At 27.9% G+C, this 21,231-nt stretch overlaps 1 protein-coding gene across 1 annotated transcript in view; it reads right to left on the bottom strand.

Moving 5' to 3' along the window:
* Window positions 1-388: 388 nt before the first annotated feature.
* Window positions 389-21,231, bottom strand: part of LOC100203032 (polycomb protein suz12) — a 64,886-nt gene continuing 44,043 nt past the window's right edge. The window contains exons 10-14 of the mRNA XM_065803697.1: window positions 20,856-21,004; window positions 9,679-9,759; window positions 2,149-2,257; window positions 1,984-2,063; window positions 389-1,595 (exon numbers count right to left, since the gene is read on the bottom strand). Coding sequence (XP_065659769.1) covers window positions 1,391-1,595; window positions 1,984-2,063; window positions 2,149-2,257; window positions 9,679-9,759; window positions 20,856-21,004 — 624 coding nt within the window. The 3' untranslated portion in view covers window positions 389-1,390. The remainder of the gene's footprint in view (window positions 1,596-1,983; window positions 2,064-2,148; window positions 2,258-9,678; window positions 9,760-20,855; window positions 21,005-21,231) is intronic.

The raw sequence follows: 21,231 nt of genomic DNA, 5'->3' as shown, positions 1-21,231 counted from the left end.
AAACAGACTCTAGAAACTTCGATGCGTATATTTAAAGGCCATTTCATTTATGCAAATTAAAAAACTGTTAACTTGAATAAAGCAAATAAAAAAACTGATTTAAATTATACCGCAGATATAAAAGAGCATCACTTATTTTGGTCTCAGAGAGACAAAGCTCAATGTTGACCCCATTAACAGCTGTCCGTTTTACCATTTAATACTAAAATAAACATTTTAAAGACAAAAAATTTTCATAGACTTTATAGTAATTAGGAAGGTATTTGCAAATAAGCACAAAGGCAGATGAAATAACAAAAAAGTGAATATATATTAATGAACTTAAACGACTATACAGTGAGAGTGAATGTAATTGTCCAAAAATAAATAAAAGTAATAAACGAACAACTCTTTTAAATATATTATCAAAATAAAAAACGTAAAATTTATCGATAATAATCTTTTTGGCTATTATAAATATACAGATACGTTTTAAATATTTGTTTCTAATCCCAATTATTACATTAGTAGATATACAATAGTAAAAATACACTTTATATTTACTTCGACTAATTAAGAAGTTATCTTTTATAAAAACTTTTAATAATCTTTTCAATAAAAACAAACGGTGTCGGTTTCGACAAAGTTTTTTAAGAACTTAGAACAAGGCTATAAAATTCGTATAAAATTATATAATACTTTTTTTAAATTCAAATCAATAATTGTTAACAAGTCAAAAATCCAACTTTTGAAATGCTTTCGGTTTATTAAGTAAACACCCCATAGGTATATAAATATTTTATGAATTTTAGGAGAAAAAAGTATTCTGGAAATAGAAAAGCACTACTAAAAATGCGTTAGAAATTACCTTCTTTATATTCGTGTTTTAAATTGTTTTGCTCATTTTCTTAACTTTATGCGAACGAAAACCGTCAAAAACTTCTCTTTTTTTTATTTTCAAGCCAATCCGTTATATAGCTCACTATTTAGTTGAGTTTTTTTTTTTCTTTAAATTTCTTTTTTATACGCTCATACCGACAATAAAAAGGTTCAAAAACAACCAATTAAAAAAAAAAAGAGGGGCGGGAGGAAGATGAACCCATTCAGTCCTTATAAACAAGGCCAAAATAAAGCACCGTTTAAAAAAATTTTAAATTTAGACTTAATACGTCCACTATCATTTACCATCAAACACTAGATGTTACGTAATGAAACTTCAAAATTTCTTATGAAATAATGAAAGTAATCGATCATAAAACTTTCTTTAAAATATCGTATATTATGTACATATGTTCTACCTAAAACATAAATTTTTATAGGCACCACTAAACAGAAACCACTAAACAGAAAAGTAGAAACAAGGAAGAAAGTGAAAGTGAAGGGTAAAGCAGTGAAACTATTTTCCACATTTCTAAATTTTTGGTGAAAGTTCTTCTTTCAACTTGTAGATGATGGCCATCGACTTAACCAACACAGATTGTGGTATAATATGAAAATCAATTAAGTTGTTTAGATGAAGCATAAAATTTTTGATTAGATTGTTTTGAATAATTTCTTTACCATATTCCTCGGCAAAAGATATGCATCCTCTAGCACAAGTGAAGTCAGCAATATAACTAAAGTGTTAAACCATAAATAAATCTCATAAATTCAATATAAATATGATAAACATGATACCCGACAAGAAAATTTGATGCGCACCACAAATGATAGCCACACTCGATTTATGAGATGGCGTAGATGTGAACCATGTATGATTATGATATTTATAACACATAAGTGGCGTAGGAATTATAGCCACATGTGGACCATATGTGGCTACCACCTAAAGTGTATAAATATTATAGGCACATATGGCCCATATTTACGCGCCATCCCGTAAATCGAGTGTGGTTATCATTAAATAACACATGCAGCACACACCAAATTTTCTTGTCGGGTATACGTTTCCGTACGGCAAATTTTTCTAAAAAATCAAACATTGAACAATAATAAAGCCCTTACTTTTTTTCTAAAACATGAATGTTCCACAATTTCATCAGTTGCTTCTCACCAGCATTTAAATCAGTAAACTCTTCAATCATCTAGACAAAGATAAAAAAAAATCATTTAAGTAAGAGAATAAAATTCGAACGCAATCTTCTTTAAATCAGGAGTAAAAATAATTGCCTCTAAAGTTTTTTCCTTTAACCACTCTGGAGCGATATCATCTTCAGCTTTTATATCATGATGTGCCAGACTAGGTAATAGTTGATTGTTAAGCGTGTGGTAATAAGACCTAAAGATAATTTCAAAGTTTAAAAAAATTACAAATTATAAACAAAATATAAAAAAATCAAAAATAAATTTAAAAACGTTTTAATAAATCAAATAAACAAAAATATAAGAAACGATTTCAAATCCAAAAAATAATACTTTTTAGATTTAGTTTAAATATTTAAAAAATTAGCATCAAAAATCTAGAGCACAAAGAGATCACTTTAAACCTCTTCTTCAAAGAGATCAGTTTAAACATCTTCTTCAAAGAGATCACTTTAAACCTCTTCTTTAAAGAGATCACTTTAAATCTCTTCAAAAAACTTTTTGGGTTTGAAGGGGTAGATTATCTTAAACTTTTACAGAACAAGTAAAAGAATCTTTTTGCAGAATTAAAAACACTAACTATTAATGATATTTTGAAAAGTTTTCCTTTTTTTTTTTTTTGATAAAAATAGATGCTAGTATATATTTTTAGGCTTTTATTTTTAGATAAGTACAAATAAAAGCAAATAAAAACCATTAATTAAGAGATGCTTTCCAAAATTAAATTTACACGTACAACTCTAAACAAATTTTCTTACAACTTGCAATAATTTCTTACAAATCATTAGATTGGTATGATCGAGAACTAACGCATTAACAGCAAAAAAACTCCAATTCATATTTAAGCTAATAATAATGTTGGTGTATCATAGACTGTGTCTATATGGACACAGTCTATGATACACCAATAAATGCTTTATCGAAAATAACAAGTGAAATTCTAATTCAATCAGGAATGGATCTAAAAAAAAACTTACAGACCAGATCTACTATCAATCCACAATTCCAAAAAAGTAATGGAGTAATAAAATAATAATTTTGTTCCAAAGGACAACAAACTGTCCTGAGCAGCAAGTCATCAAATCTTACTGGGAAATTGTGAAGGGAATACTGAGACGAATGTGAATATAATTTTAAAAGTTTACAAGACTTATGGATTAATGCTACAAAAAAAGTGACACAATATAAAATTTTGGCGGGTTTATAAAAATTAAATTTTTGGCATGTCGTAAAGTTAAGATAAAAAACAAAGAACTTATTTGCTTTAATTTTTGTTAAAATAAAAGTTTTTTCGTTGAAATAATTATTTATTTGCCATCATCATTAAATATGAAAAATCATTTAAATTGATTAAGTGGTTTTTGAGAAAACTTAATTCAAAATCATCCAAATTTCAATAATTCATGATGATAGCTTAGCGATGGAAACACCTGTGAAATGTGACACCAGATGTCACTAGTAAGCAACCAGGATTGATATTTGACCAGGGCCAGGACCGGGTTTGGTAAAATATTGCTGGGATTGTGACCGGTGTTACATTAACATCATTATGTTGATAATGAAGATGATCATCATCATTATCATCATTATCATAAAGCTTTTGCCTACCCTTTAATGCTGTTTCTCAAGCATCTTTTTTTCTTAATTGAAGCTCATATGATATGGAATGCAGCCTCCAGGTTTTCTTACTTCTACCTTTTTCTCCTGAAGCTGCTACCTCTCTACATGATGATACCCAAACAGGTATGGAAGCTTTAATTACTTCTAGTCTGTTTCAAGTCAAGCTTCATTTTTCATGGTTTTCACAAGAAAACCATAAAAAATCATAAAGAAAGTCTAAGAATAACCATAAAGAAAGTCTTGTGCAGTTGCTATATTAAATTGAAGTCAATTTTTTCATCTTTTTCGCAAGAACATCTCTCTTGAGAACAAATGTCGTTTTATAATTGCAAAAATTCCTCTAATTTGATTCTTGAATCTATCGGCCATACTCTTCCTGCCATTCCAGTTAAAAAGATTATCCCATTGTTACACATCCAAATCACTACAGCTTTTGATGCTAAAGTCAATTTTCAATTAAACTCTTTCATGACTTGTGGTCCAGAAAACATTCCTATTATAGTCTTACAAAAGAGCAAGCAGCCAATCTTGAATCTGATCTCTCTTCTGTAACAGCTTGGGGCTTGCAGTGACTTAACTCCAACAAAACTCAGTTATTTACTGCAAATGACTATAGCAATACTGTCGATATTACTATATCAATGAGTGGCAATTCTCTCACTGAGACCTCTTCTTTATATCTTCTTGGATTATCATTCACAACTGACCTCTCATGGAAACCATATATACAATCAACTGCAAAGTTAGCATCTGCTAAGATTGCATCTCTTTATCATGCTCGCTGTTACTTTACTTCCTGATTCCATTCTCTACTTCTACAAATCTCTTATTTGTCCCTGTATCGAATATAAAAAACAAAGAATAGAATTAAAGAGCAAGGAAACAGTTGGGAGAAGAATTGAAAAGTTGAAAATTGTATGAGTTGCAGTATTGTTGAAATTCACAAACAACAAAATCGCCATATCAGTTTCCTCTCAGTCTTTTGTTGCTCTTGTCAAAAATCACTCTCAATTAACAACCTTCTCACTTATAAGGTCCAAAAAAGTATTGAATATGAATATGAATTAATATTGAAAAATATTAATTATATATTAATTAAATTAATATATGAAAAAATATTGAATATGAATTTAGATATGTTCTAGCTGCCAAGCTTGAGTCGCTCTCCCATTGTCGTAAAGTTGCATCTCATTCTCTTTTCTACGAATACTATCATGGTTGCTGCTCAAATGAGCTAAATTCTCAAGCTGGTTCAAACAAAGCTTGTTCTGGCTTAACTCATCATTTAGCATAGTTGCATCTTTTTACTGTTTCTTCATGCTCTAGAATTTTATTCATTTTGTTTTTTCCTCACATCAATGCTTTGAAACTTATAATGAAAAGCAAGGAAATATTTGACTGAAGACATATAAGTCTTCAGTCAAATATTTCCTTGCTTTTCAACTTTACTCTTTGTTTTTTAATAACTCTCAACACAATAGTGGTTGGAAGTAAATAAGCGCAAATATATATATATATATATATATATATATATATATATATATATATATATATATATATATATATTTTATAGATGACATTTTGTATGAGAGTATATTATATATTATTTTAAAACATCAAGAAATACAGTTTCTCTCAATACAAATAATATTATTTTATAAGAAATTTTCGCTGGGTTATAGATACCAGCATCATCAGCTTGTAAAATGTTACAATAATTTTTAATCGTTATAGTTTATATAAAATTGTTACTATTGACGTCAGCGGTCGAATGGCTTCTTTTGATTTTTAAACTTTAAAAATGGCGTCCAGAATATAGTTTTTACATATTGGCCTTCATCAAGGTTAATTCCGCCGTTTCGCACAGAGCACATGTTGTTTTTTAAAATGTTACAATAATTTTTTTTTAAAAAAATTATTGTAACATTTTACAAGCTGATGATGCTGGTATCTATAACCCAGCGAAAATTTCTTATAAAATAATATTATTTGTATTGAGAGAAACTGTATTTCTTGATGTTTTAAAATAATATATAATATACTCTCATACAAGATGTCATCTTTCAAATTTCTAATTACAGCTAAATACGGAGCTAAAATCTACAAAAGCACTGAACAATTACAATCGTTAAAAAAATCTGTTGCTAAATCGAAAAACCAATACATTTTTTTACAAAAATGCGAAAAACATAAAATTATTCCAAAATCGTTACGAATAAACTCTCCAATAAAAAGTAAAAGAGCAGTAGGTATAATTTTTCGTTTTAGATTTGAACTCTTAATTTGCATAAAAAATGATTCAAAGAAACGATTCTTTAATTTTATGAATGATGTTAAAAAACTTCAAAACTTTCTTAAATGTAAACTTAATGAAGAAGACTATATTAAATTAGAACAAATTACTGAAAAATCAAGGGAAAGCATGTTTGTTAAATCAAAAGAACGATTAATAAAAAAGTTTAACATACTTCAAAGTGAACATGCAAATGGAAAAGATATTGCGAGAAAAACAACAAAATATAAAAAGGACGCAGTTTTAAACCTTTGCGATACCGATATTTCCATAAGTCACAATGATTTTCTAAACCTTGGTCCAAATTTTGTACCATCTTTAAAGTCGATACCATACATGGATATTATAACAACAACAGAGTCTTCTGCGTTAAAATTAGAATACAACAACAAAGTAGAAAACGCACAAAATTTAAGAAAAAATGTTTTAAGAATACTAAAAACGGAGAAAAAAATAAATAACAATCTGACAAAAGAACAGAGGATATCTTTTAGAGAAATAAAAAACGATGAAACCATTGCTATATACCCGTTTGACAAAGGAACAGGTTTTGTAAGAATTGAACATTCTAAAGCTTTAGAAAAAATCCGTGAACAAATTGGTCCGACAAAAATTATTAGTGAAGACCCTACTGCCAGTTACGCGGCAAAAATTAGAAGATTTCTTTCAAAACTAAATAAAAAACAGCGGTTTTCTAAAGAGGAATACGAAAAAATATATCCAAGTGATCCTATCCCACCTCGAATGTATGGAGTAATAAAAGCTCATAAACCGGAAAAATCGTACCCTATGAGAATAATTATCTCTACCATTGGCACACCAAACCACGGAATATCAGAATTCTTAGTTAAGATAATACAACCAGTCTTAAATGAAAATCCGACACGATTAAAAAACTCTTTTGACTTTATAAAAAAAGCTGAAAATTGGAATGTCGCCAACAATGATATTCAAGTATCTTATGATGTTGTAAATTTGTACCCGTCAATTCCGTTAAAAGAAGCCACCGTTATACTTTTAGAACAATTAAGTAACAATTTATCATATAAAAACTTAACAAAACTAAGTATACCTGAAATAAAGCAACTCATAGAACTTTGCTTATATCAATGTTATTTTCATTGGAACAATGAGATTCACGTAATGGAAAACTCAGGACCAATCGGACTTTCTTTCATGGTTGTTCTCGCGGAATCTTTTCTACAATTCCATGAAAATAATGCAATTAAAATGGCTTTGACACAAAATCCGGCACTTAATCTAAAATCATTTTTAAGATACGTTGACGATAGTCATGCAAGATTTCCTAACATCAAACAAGCAAAACAGTTCCAAGATATTTTAAATCAACAACATCCTGCAATACAATACACAATTGAAGTTGAAAACGAAACAAAAACGCTTAACTTTCTTGACATAACCATTACAAATAACACACTAGGAAAATATGAGTACAAAGTATATCGAAAAGAGGCAATCACTAACATTCAAATTAAACCGCATTCAAATCACGATCCAAATATTTTAACAGCTATATTTAAAGGTTTTCTCCACAGAGCTTACTCCATCTGTAGTAAACATCATTTGCAAAACGAAATAAATTTTTTAATTGACATGTTTATTGAAAATGGGTACGATGAAAAGCTATTGAGGAATATTACAATTCCATCAAAAAAGACAAAATAAAAACAAAATTCCATCAGAATGCAACAATCTTCCTGTAGTGTCTTTACCTTGGGTACCAGGCCTTTCACCAAAACTTCGAAAAATATTCCGAAAAGCAGGGTACAGAGCAGTATTTAAATCAAACCCAAATTTAAGATCTTTATTAACATCAAAAAACAAAACAAAACTACCAAGTAACAGCCAACCTGGAACGTATATAATAAAATGCAACTGCTCCAAAGTCTACATAGGTGAAACAAAAATGCAGGTAAGTACGCGGATGCATCAACATCAGAAGAGCATTAATGAAAACAAGCCTAATCAATCTGCATTAGCATATCATAAAACCTTTTGCAAAGAAAATATTATTTGGGAAAAAACAAGAACGTTAAAAGTAGAAAATAAAAAGTTTGAAAGAAAAATTAGAGAGGCGTTAGAAATACAAAACAACATGTGCTCTGCGCGAAACGGCGGAATTAACCTTGATGAAGGCCAATATGTAAAAACTATGTTTTGGACGCCATTTTTAAAATTTAAAAATCAAAAGAAGCCATTCAACCGCTGACGTCAATAGTAACAATTTTATATAAACTATAACGATTAAAAATTATTGTAACATTTTACAAGCTGATGATGCTGGTATCTATAACCCAGCGAAAATTTCTAATAAAATAATATTATTTGTATTGAGAGAAACTGTATTTCTTGATGTTTTAAAATAATATATATATATATATATATATACACACATATATATTAATATAATTTTAATAAATAGTATGCTTATATTTAAAAAAATATAAGTATAAATTTATATATATATATATACATATATAAATAAATATATATATATATATATATATATATATATATATATATATATATATATATATATATATACATACATACATACATACATATATATATATATATATATATATATATATATATATACATATATATATATGTATATATATATATATATATATATGTATATATATATATATATATATATATATATATATATATATATATATATATATATACATATTAATATAAGTATTTAATAAATAGTATGCTTATATTTAATAAATGTAAGAATAAATTTATAATATTAAAATAATAATAAATTATAATAAAATAATAATAAATTAGTATAAATTTATAATATTTAACATATTATAAACCGGCTATTAGGCCATGCTAAATTTTATAACTTTACTGGGGTTAGAACTTATAACATATTAGATATCAATTAATGCTTAAAAAATCTAATCAATCTTATTTTAACAAAATAATACTTTTAATTTTTTACATCAAAATTATATTCAATATCATATGTTTTACACCAAAATTGTATTTTATTATTTTTATTTCAATATATTATATTTAATTTTTGTGTATATTAAATTGTAAAACAAAATAAAACAAATAAAGAACAGTTTGCCTCAAATATTTCAATGTACTTCTTTTGTGTTTAATTTTTTATTTGAACAAAAATTTATAAAATAATGATTTATAAATAAACAACAAAATGTCAAAAAAAGTGTTATAAAAATCTCAAATATGAAATAAAAATTCCCAAATTATAAAATAGAGAAGTGCAAATACACCTAATAAAAACTCTCCTTCTCTTGAATGTTAAAAACCCTACTCTTGAACTCATTGGTTAGTAAATTATCTTAATTTTTAAAAAATGCAGTTCAATATCAACTTTTTATAGAATTCAACTTTTATCAATTCAGTTGAATTGATAAAACTACAAATAATATGCTCATGCTGGTTGACAAATTATCTTGTGTAGAAAAATCTGTGATTAGAGCATGAAACAATGACACAAAAAACAGGAAAAAAGGTCTTTGAAAAAACAAAGTGAAAAATTAACTTCACTCATAGAACAACATTTATCATATCTGTTAAACTGAGTAGCAAGGCTGAGGCAATGTGAACTTTGTTAACACTTACAAACAGCTTATAAAAAATAAAATTTGTTAATAGGTTTGTTATAAACAATTTAATGTATCTTTGGTATTTCTAACCTGTCATGATTCATTTGTGATGCATTTTCTAACTGATCAAGTTCTGTAAACTCTTTTAAATCTTCTTGATGTTTGTAAGGCCTAGAAATAAAATTAAATATAACTTTTAATGTTTTAAAAATAAATATTTTTTATGAACTAGAATAATATTTATGCACTTTATAATATGAACATAAATAAATAAGAAACATCACTAATGACATCATTCCAAAAGAGTGGTGGGGGCATCATTCTAAAAGATGGGTGGGAGCATGCATACACCGACTGTTGACATTATTTAACTGGGTTTGGATTTGGGCATGCAATACCCAGGTATAAAAGAGATTTATTATAGCAAAAATATCTTTAAATGTGTATATATATATATATATATATATATATATATATATATATATATATATATATATAAATATATATATATATATATATGTGTATATATATATATATATATATATATATATATATATATATATATATATATATATATATATATATATATATATATATATATGTATGTATATATATATATATATATATATACATTTATATATATATATATATATATGTATATACAGCAATGGCCATAAGGTTAAATCCACTTGAAAAATTTGATAAAAACAACAAATAATATACTTTAAATATGTAATATTCAAGCTAAATCAATGGGTTTTAAGTAAGAATTGGGGAACCTCTTAAGTTATATTTAATTACTGGGATTCCCATTACTCTCGATTTTATAATAAAAATGTGAATACTGTTTTTATTCTATAATTATACCTTGCACAGTGCAGATGTATTTAAAGAGTTAAAAAGTGTAAATAGTGATTTTTTGTGGTGAAAATTTTATTGAATAATATTTTTCATTGAGAAAATGGATAAACGATGTGAACTTAGTGAAGGAATACAAATGCAGATTGTTCTTTTGCATTCGCAAGGAGAAAGTGAGCAAAACATTGCAAAAATATTGAAATGTTTCCGTGGTGCAGTGCAACTAACTTTGAAACGACACAAAACTTTAGGGAGTCTCAAAAGTAGACGCCAAACTGAAAGAAAAAAGATAATTACAGCTTGACAAGACCAAATGATATCAGGGATGATATAGGAAAATTGTCGTAAATTGTCTTTGTCACTATCAAATGACCTTGAAGAGACAACTGGAGCCAATATTTCTGCACAAATTGTTAAAAGAAGATTGACAGAATGTTGATTGAAAGACTGCAAGGCAAGAAAAATCCTCGACTCTTAGAAAAGAAAAAGAAAAAAAGACTAGAATAGGCTACAAAGATTGGACATCTGCAGAATGGAGTAAAGTAATCTGGTCTGATGAATCAAACTTTGAAGTAAATGAAAACTAGTTATGTTCTTTAGAAATAATGAATAAATAGATCCTTATAACTAAATTTATAAAAAAAATAATAATAACCGCTAAAACTTGATGTTTTGGATATTTTTTTTACAGATTTTTGGAACTCCTGACATAATGTAAGTGAAAAGAAAACCGGGTGAAACATTTTTACCAGCTCTAGTGCCTATTGTTAAATTTGGTGGAGGTAGTGTAATGATATGGGGTTGTATGGCTGCAGAAGGACCAGGGGAAATGTTTTCATGTGAAGGAAATCTAAATTCAAAAAATTACATTGAAGTGTCAGAAGTGTGTTATGACACATCTGTAAATAAAATATTTCCAAATGAAGATAAATCTTCAATATTATTTCAGCAAGACAATGCTCCATGCCATGCTGTACATCATATGAAGGAATGGTTGGTAAAAAATAGCCTAAATTTTAGAATATGGGGTTAAAGTCGCCTGACTTTACCCCATAGAAAATTTATGGGTAATTTCCTTCACATGAAAACATTTCCCCTGGTCCTTCTGCAGCCATACAACCCCATATCATTACACTACCTCCACCAAATTTAACAATAGGCACTAGAGCTGGTAAAAATGTTTCACCCGGTTTTCTTTTCACTTACATTATGTCAGGAGTTCCAAAAATCTGTAAAAAAAATATCCAAAACATCAAGTTTTAGCGGTTATTATTATTTTTTTTATAAATTTAGTTATAAGGATCTATTTATTCATCATAGTTCTAGCGTATATACGCTAGAACTATGAAAAACAAAGTTTTTCATAGTTCTAGCGTATATAGCAAATTAGTTTCTTAATATACGGACTGATAAAAATTGTGGATAAATTGCATGTCAAAACTTTCAATTATTGTAAAATAGTTATAAATTATGTTTTTTTCCTCAACTTGTTTTAAATTCGGTAGTTAAAAATAACAACCACCTTAAAAAAAAAGAATACAAAAGTTGTACAAAAAATTTATATATAAAAAAAAACTTTTTTTAATTTTCTTTTTTTAATTATTAAATTTTTCTAGTTTATTTAATTAAAATTTGATATTTTGTTACAATTTTGTTTCGTTTTTTTAATATTGATTTTTTTTCTTAGTAGATAAGTTTAACTTTTTGTCACAAATTATTGAAACGTTTTAAAAGTTAAAAAATGTGAACTGCCGTGGTCAGTGTGTTGAGAAAAATTACTTTAAGCATGGATGAACAAGGCATGCGATTGCGCAGGTTTCCTGGGAAGGCTTGTGTAAAATAAACTTGACAGGCTACAGAGGCTACCCACCTAGATAGTCTTGTGCAGGCTTTTTTCTAGAAACTCAAATTATTATTTTTTGATAATTTATAATATTTCCACTGAATTTTTATTTTGTTCCTTCTTCATTCAGGAATAGTATTTGTTTTTTTAACAATAAAAAGGCAGAAAAACATTTTAAAAAATATTTTAATTTTATTTTAATGCTAAAATTAAAACAAATTATGTAATGCTAAAACATATATCAAATTTTACAATTTTACTTTACTTGTAAACTGCATTATAACAACATCTCCTTCATTTTGATTCATAGCATTTATTTGCCACTTTATAAAGCCTTTTGTTTATTAAACAGTATTAAAACATTTATCGAACAATACGACTTAGTGGCCAAATAGGTTAGGTCACAGAGTTCTGAAGTAAAATGCCATGGTTCAAATCTTTGTGGTTCTGCATTTTTTTTTAAATCTTTTTTTGATTTTTTTAAATACAAATAAAGCATTTTTGGTGTTCTATAGATATTTTTACTTTTACGAAGTTTTATTTTTATTTAAAAATTCATTGCTGCAAAACCTTCTTAAATTTGATTTACAGCATTTTTATTTAACATTTTATAAAGTTATTCGGTTTGTTGTATATTAAATAGTGTTTAAAACTATTATTGTGCCTTAGTGGCTATAGTGATTAGCACGCAGCGCTTCCAAAGTAAAACTTTGGAAGCGCTGCGTGCTAATCACTTAACAAAGTAAGGTTTATAATTTTACAATAAAAAGCTATAAAAAATTTAACACTAATAGTTAACTCAAAGCAAAGATTTGACATATTTCTATTTTCTATTGCTTACTAAAAAATACTGAAACGACTATATAAAGAATAATTATAGAAATGTGGGACCATGACCAGTATTATATGGGTCAAGGTAAGTTCATTGTTCCACATATTTTTAAATATAATTCCAAAGCTTTTTTATACTGATTGTAATTAATCAACACATTTCAAGCAGGTATTCTAAATACTATTTAGAATACCTGCTTTGTTGCTAATATCTGAACCACTGATAAATAGCAGTTCGGGTCATGACTACAGAAGCATTTAAGTTTTAAATTTTTTTAAAGTTAATTATGTTATAAATTAATTTTTTATTCATAATTTTTAAAGGTAGACAATATGTATAGCTTTTCTACCACTAACTAAAAAATATTGAAGTAAGGTATAAGTATGATAATGGTCCATGTAAAGAAAACTTACCAAGATTCATATTTTACGGGTCCGGACAGCTAGTCCGGACCCGTATTGGTATTAGCATTAGTAATTGCTGTAATTGAGTCATGAGTGTGGTATTAACACACTATGACAGCCGATTCACTTAATTACTACTCCAGGGCTCGAATTAAGCGTATCGCGATCACGATTACTTTTCGCACCTTTGCGATTAGTTTTTTCTTAAAATTTGTTTTTTTGCGATCTTTCTTTTTTTTGTGATTATGCTTTTTTTTATTTTAGAAGATTGATAACGGGTGATGCGGAAGTTATCAGACAAAATAAAAATATCAATAACTTATTTATAAATAAAAAAACAAACTACTATTATATTTTTTTTAAATAAAGCGTTTATCTTTTAATAAAAATATATTATTTTTTATATGAAAAAAACACCACCATCTGCAATTGATCTCAATTTTGCTCTGACGCCTTTCATATGCGACTGTAAAAAGTTTAAATCAATTTCTTGTAGTTTTAGTTTAATGCAATCAATCAAAACTTGCTCTGTTGAAGCTTGCCAATCTCCCTCGTAAACCTTCTGTGCCAAATGTCCCCAAAAATTTTCAATTGGTCGTGCTTGAGGCACATTTGGGGGATTGGATTCTTTATCGACGTAATAGACATATTGGTCCATCCAATTTAGAGAATCTTTAGAATAATGAGAACTTGCTAAATCTGGCCAAAATAAATAGTTAAAGTCTCCATGATACTTGTGAATAAATGGAAGAAGTCGTTTTTCTAAACATTCATTAATATAGATTGATGAATTGATCGCTACAGCCTTGGAAGTGCGAAACAATGGCTCAGACATACCACAGTCAGATATAGCTATCCACATTAATAATTTTTTTGGAGATTTCTCTTTTCCTATAAAACGAACACTTTCTGGGCATGTCTTTTTGTTGTTTGTGTAGTATCCAGAATTTCCAGGCATGTTGTCCCCTGCAAAACAAAAGTATTTTTCGTCATCGATGACTAGAAGCGATTTGGTGTTATAGAGTTGGTTAACTAGTTTCCTGCTTCTTTTCTTTGCCTTTATTTGTTGTTCTATAGTGTATTTTGGAGTCTTTTCACACTTTCTATATTTAATATTCATTTTTTTTAACTGACGACCAATTGTCGATTGATTTACAACAAATTTAATACCTATTTTTCTCTGACTGACCCCTTTTCGATTATTGACAAGTCTCGTTAATTCGGCTTTCTTTTCTCTAGTCCAGGATGTCGGACGACTAGGGTGCTTTCAATCAGAAAACGATTGAACAGTTTCAAGTCTTTTTAGGTTATCATATATTGTACTTCGAGCAAATCCTTCTTTTTCAAAATGATTTACCTTTTTTTTTTTTTAATATTAGATTTATTTACAAAAAATATTTTTAGTCGCTTTCAAAAAGATTCTCGTTCAGTTGCATTTAACCTCATTTTAAATAATTGTGTTTTAAATAATAAAGTTTATATTTTATAGAACGTTTATGCCTACGCATAAAACCACAAAAACTAATTATTGTGCTCAAATAATGAAATTAGGATTTATCCGATAACTTCCGCATCACCCGTTACTCTGTTTGCGAATATTTAGTGTTCTTTTACAGTATATACTGCAGTGACTTCTGTAACAATAATTTTTTTTTTAAAGCGGAGCATAAAATAAAAGAAAGAAAAATAAAAGATTTAGAAAATCAATTCATCAACAAACGAAATTAGGTTCAGTTTCATTATCTAACTATGTTATTCATAATACTCCAATCGGGCGTGGTTTACATAAAATGGCCGTAAAAGACGCTGACTCGTTACGGAAAAAGTTTAATATTGCGTATTACTTGGCAAAACTTAAATCAAAAATCAAAAAAAGTATTAGATCGTAAAAGATTCTATTATTTAGACACATTTTTTTCTTTCGCTTTATTTTATTGAATGAAAAAAGTGAACGATAACTTTTATTAAAAAATACATTGAATGAAAAAGCAATAGATAGAAATATCATGGGAATTTGATAAGGTTACTTAGATAAGAAAACTTACTTAATAAGAATTTAATTATCATTCTTGTTTGTGATTGTGCGGGTTTTCGTGAAAATGTCAAGTTATAACATTTTATCACGATAATGTTTTCGTCATTTTTAATAGTTTTTTATAACTGTTTCAAATTTATAAATTGTTTTTATAGAGTTTTAAATCATTTCTTTTACTGTTAAAAATTTATAGAAAATTAAATATTCTAGTTGTTTTAAACAGTTTAAAATATGTAAATAAAATAGAAAATGAAATAATTAATTAAAAGAAGATTATATCAAGTTCATTGATTTTACAAAAATACAGCCGTTAGATTTAATGCAATATAATAATAGTAATAATGTAAATTATAACTAAAGCTACTTTACAACCGCTGAACGTAAATGTTATGACATCTTATGCAAAAATGAGACTTATTATATATGTTATTATAAATAAGTTAAAATAAATAATGCTCCCTCCTCTCTGGCAAGAGTGGAGGAGGGGTTATGAGCAACAAAAAAATCGCGATTAGATTTTTTACGTTAATTCGACCCTGTACTCATCCAGCAATCAAGACCTGATTGCCCTTTAACCAAATTGCTTGGCAAGCTATTCCATAAATTGGCTGATCTATTAAATAAAAAGTTTTCACGACACTCTTGCTTAGTGATTTCTTTGAGATATTTAAAGCTGTGACCTCTCTCTCTCTACTCATTTTTTGATTGTTTCCAAATTGTTAAAACCGTTGAAGAATTTAAAAAGTTGAATAACATTTCCTTTTTGTCTCCTTTTTATCAAGGTAGTCAAGTCGAGAGCTTTTAGACTATTCTAGTAGTTGATTTTTTTAAGTGATGGTATTAATCGAGTTGCATGATGTTGGACACTTTCTAATAAACCAATTTCTCCCTTTTGAATAGGTGACCAAACTGGTACTGCAAACTCTAACAGTGGTCAAACAAAAAAAAAATTAAGTATTCTCATATCTAAACAGATGAAGCATTTACTAATCCAACCCGACATTTGGTTGCCTACACATTTTATTACATGATTTTAAAATTCAGATTGCTTGAGAAGATTACTCCAGTATAGCTTGTATTTATTTAATAATTTAGTTATTTGAACAAATATGTGAAAATTATAAAAATGGTGTAACATAATCGTTTTAATAAAACAACAATATAAAAATACTGTTATATATTAACATTTTATAAAACAATTGATCATAGTTCTATGATTTATTATAAAAGTTCGTTCATTTTACTTATTCTTAGTGAATAAAAATGTCATCGAATATGAAAATTTTGACAAGCACTATAATAACAAGAGGGAAAATAACAAATTGTTAAAAAAGAAATTCTATCATGCACAGCGGGCCAGTGACTAGACAAAAGTATAAAAACCAAAGTTAGAATTTTAATGGTATAATGGTTTTAAACCATTATATAGATATTATAAAACAATTTAAAACCGTTTGTATACACTTAAATTTTTAATGAAAATACTAATGACATGGTTTAAGTAGACGCGAATGTAAATTAGAAAAAAAAATTAGGAAAATGTTGTTCAAAAAAATGATGGAAATAAATAACATTTACATAAAATATTGTGCTCTAAAATATTATAACTCTATATATTATCTGAATTTTAAAAGTTGTTTGACTAAAATTGGTAAGAAAATAATACATTTGCAGCAACTTTAAACACGCTTATCATGTTATATTTTATTGTATAACTTTTGCTTTTATTTGACAAAATATTTTTTTTATTGTGACATCTTGCTTTTATACTTAGATATTTTGAAGTTTATATATGTTTTCTTTAATAATTTCATAAACCTGGCTGCCACTAGGCACCACTTTGGTTTTCTTTCATATTTGAACATCTCCTACCTAACAAAAAATCTGTAATTGCGGTCAAAAATTTTTATTTGCACAAAATTTTAAAAAACGCAGAAAACATCTAATATAAATATACATCTTATATATATATCTTGAAATTGTTCTATATTTTGAAATTTCCTGTCCTCGAATTATTACAATTATTATTAACTATTATGTACTATGATACAGGCTGGTACAGAGGAGAGAAGCAAACCATGAAGTTTGCTATCCCATGAATTTGGTAAGAGCCGAACACCACTCAAGCAACTGCTACTTCTGCATGGTAAACCCAAAAAGTCGTTGCACTGATAAAAATGCCCCATAGATCATTTATCCAGATGTAACTTCCATCGCCCTAGTACCACACAGCCCTAATCTGCCTGTTCCTTCTACTCCTAGACAGCATCGCCCATCTTCAGGAGACAGCAGCAAGTAAGATACCGAGGTAGATTCCAGAGATATGGACTACGATTCCGCAGATGAAGTTGGGGATAGAAAGCCATACTTTCCTAATCAGAAAGACATGAACAATTTAATTAGGGACCTCAGGCTTATGAAATCGAATGCTGAGCTTTTGATATCCAGGCTCAAACAGTGGAACTTGGTTTATTGCATACAAGTCACATATCAGAGAATGCCGCATCAAAGATGCGGCATTTTTTTATTCAAACTAATTAATTTTTTTCTAAAATTTCTTTTTTAAATTACGTTTTTTTATCTTAAAAAAATAACACAAGAATAATTTGAAATAATAATAAATAAGAAAATAACTTTCTATTTAATAAATATTGACATTATTACTTTGTTTCCTTTTCAAATATCCTTGATTGCAAACATTCTAAACAACAGAATCGTTTTAAATTTGAGTTAAAATAAATAATAGTTAATAAAAAACCTATACTATGAACAAAAACTAATTTTAAAAATTACTCTATTATTAATATTTATTTTTATTATAAACGATGTGTGGAATATTACAAACAATAAATCAAATAAATCTTACTTGATATTTTCACAAGATTAAAAATACTCTGCAGTTTCAATTTTCTTATAATGGTTTTCTAATTTTCTATTCTTATTTTATTTGCGCATTTTTATATTCACATTGTGTTTCCACGTGCACATTCCATGATTGAAATTAGTGACTATTAACGACTTCAAACTGCTCATTCATTACATTAGTGCAAAAGAGAACGACGTAGTGCTTTTTATATTATATATCAATGCTTTGATAATAAAATATCTTTATTAAAAATCTTTGTTAAATATTTTATGAAAATAAAAAAATAATCCCGAACTATTGGACAAGCGCTATTTTATACGCTCGTTATAAGCTGAACGAGCGTTGTTTATTGCGCCTAGAACGTTTGAAAATACCAATTACGGGTGCGTTTTACGAGTGGAGCGCGATCGCTTCATCACAAGCCCTGGTGATGGGCTGTACTTCTGCAACAATGTTGCTGATCTATTCCAGGCTATAGGTATTGCATGTTCTCCTATTGAATAGTGCCTAATTATAAAGAGTTCATCCCAGAGCCTCAAAGCCTTGTTACTTCACAATGGAAACAATTAACTATCTCTCCCAATGACCCATTCTGTGCATCTCAAAGAGGACTATATCAATGTCAAAATGTTGCTGAATGCATTTAAGTATGACGACTAAGGATGAGAGGTTATTGGTGACTTCAAAATGGTATCATTCCTTATGGGTCTTTAAAGAGGTTTCACAAAATTTCCGTGTTTCCTTTGTCTCTAGGACAGCTGTGATACTAAGGTGCATTATTACACAAAGGACTGGCCACAACAGACTGAGTTTTCTGTCAGGAAGAGCAATGTGAAGTGGGAGCCGCTGGTAGAACCTCATAAAGTGCTTATGCCACCACTGTACATCAAGTTAGGCCCCATTAAGCAATTATTCACTGCTCTAAACAAGGATTCAGCAGCATTTCATTAGCTCCAAGATCTTTTCCCAAAGCTGTCCAAGGCTAAGGTCAGGGCTGGTATATTCGTTGGACCACATATTAAGAGGATTATAGAATGCGAGGATTTCATAAAGGTGTTGAACAAGATGGAGAAAGCAGCTTGGAGCAGTTTCATTGCAGTTGTTCAGGGCTACATAGGTAATCACAAAGCTGAAAACTATGTTGAGTTGGTGCAGACTCTCTAATACAGAATTACCTCAAAATTGAATGAACAATGTCTCTGAAAGTCTGTATCTTTGATTTGCATCTCAACAAATTTAAAGAGAAACTGGCTACTTACTATGAGGAGCAAGGCAAGCAGTGTCATCAAGATATATTGACACTATAAAGAACACTATAAAGAAAACATGATGGGGAACTACATTTAGGAACTACTTTGAGAGAGTGATTCACAGTACAATGTAAATCTAGAAAATCTAAACATTTCTGAACCTTGTTGAGTGGTTTCTGATTGTGTTTGTCTATTCCTTGTGCAATTTTTGTTTTTACCTGATCATAATGATAAAAATGGAAAAAATCATTCTATTTTCACAAAAAAACAAGTTTTCTTTGTGCTGCTGTTGCATAAGTAAAGTGCCTAATAAAGTCCTTTTTTCACATAATTTAGACATGAGCAATTGAAATATAACACTTAGAAGCCAAGAACAAAAATTGTGTTACAAATGTGTAATATCACATTGACCTGTTGCTGCATTTAAAAAAATATAAAGGCAATGTCAAATAAATAGCATACTGTATATTTAATATACATAAGAAATTAATTTTCAAAAGCATATTTATGCGTTTAAATAAGTGCATTTATATTAAGTATTTACATGAAAGATATAGTTTGATTTAAAAATTCAAAGTTGTTTAAAAAAAAATATTTTGGTTTAAATTAATACTTTTCAAATGGTTTAAACCTATCAACATTGAAGCAATGCTTACAACAACAACAAAAATGTTTACTTTGTTTATATGAAAAACTAATTATTTTACTTTATAAAAATGCCAAAGAGCTACTGAATAAAAAAACAGAGTTGATTTTCAAATGTTGTCATGCAAATAAAATTTTATTAAACAAACCTGAAAATTAGATACACGCGCTCACAACAATAGTTTTTATGTATAGTTTTATGTAACTACAGTTGACTACTGAAGTCTTGAACTCTCAGGGGACCAGGAAAAAAAGTTTGAGATACCATGAGTTCAAGATATTGAGAGGATTTGATTATTGAGTAGTCGAGATATCGAGAGTCAACTGAAGTTGTATTTGTATATAATTAGTTAGAGAGAAAAAAATTGTTTTTACCTGATGATTGCAATACCATGAAACTTAAAGTTATGAAAATCATGTAGTTTTATTTTATATATGTGTGTGTGTGTATATATATATATATATATATATATATATATATATATATATATATATATATATATATATATATTTATATTATAACTAATGATTTACCGGCCAACAATAATTTCTGTTTCTGAATTCCTTTTCTTTGGAGCATTTGCAATATCAATAAATCCAATATCTTTAATACCATCATTTTCTAATGAATTTTCAAAATTCTCTTTGATACGTACATCTATTAGGTGTCCTTTTTTTATAGCCTGTGAATGCAAATAGTAAAAAAAGTTTGAAAAAATAAAACAATAATAAAACTTGAATAAGCAACTTTAGTATTTCAGGTGCATAATAAGTCAAAAAAAGTATTATCATAAATATTTCTTCTTACAGACTTTAATTATGTTTTTGTTATTAAAACATTTTATTATTAATAATATTTAATTAGAAAGGAAAATAATCAGAAAGAAAGTTAAGGAAAAAGTTAAGAAAT

The sequence above is a fragment of the Hydra vulgaris genome, chromosome 08 (assembly GCF_038396675.1).
Source record: "Hydra vulgaris chromosome 08, alternate assembly HydraT2T_AEP".
In the NCBI taxonomy this organism is placed as follows: domain Eukaryota; kingdom Metazoa; phylum Cnidaria; class Hydrozoa; order Anthoathecata; family Hydridae; genus Hydra; species Hydra vulgaris.
This window is presented reverse-complemented; position numbering and strand designations above follow the sequence as displayed.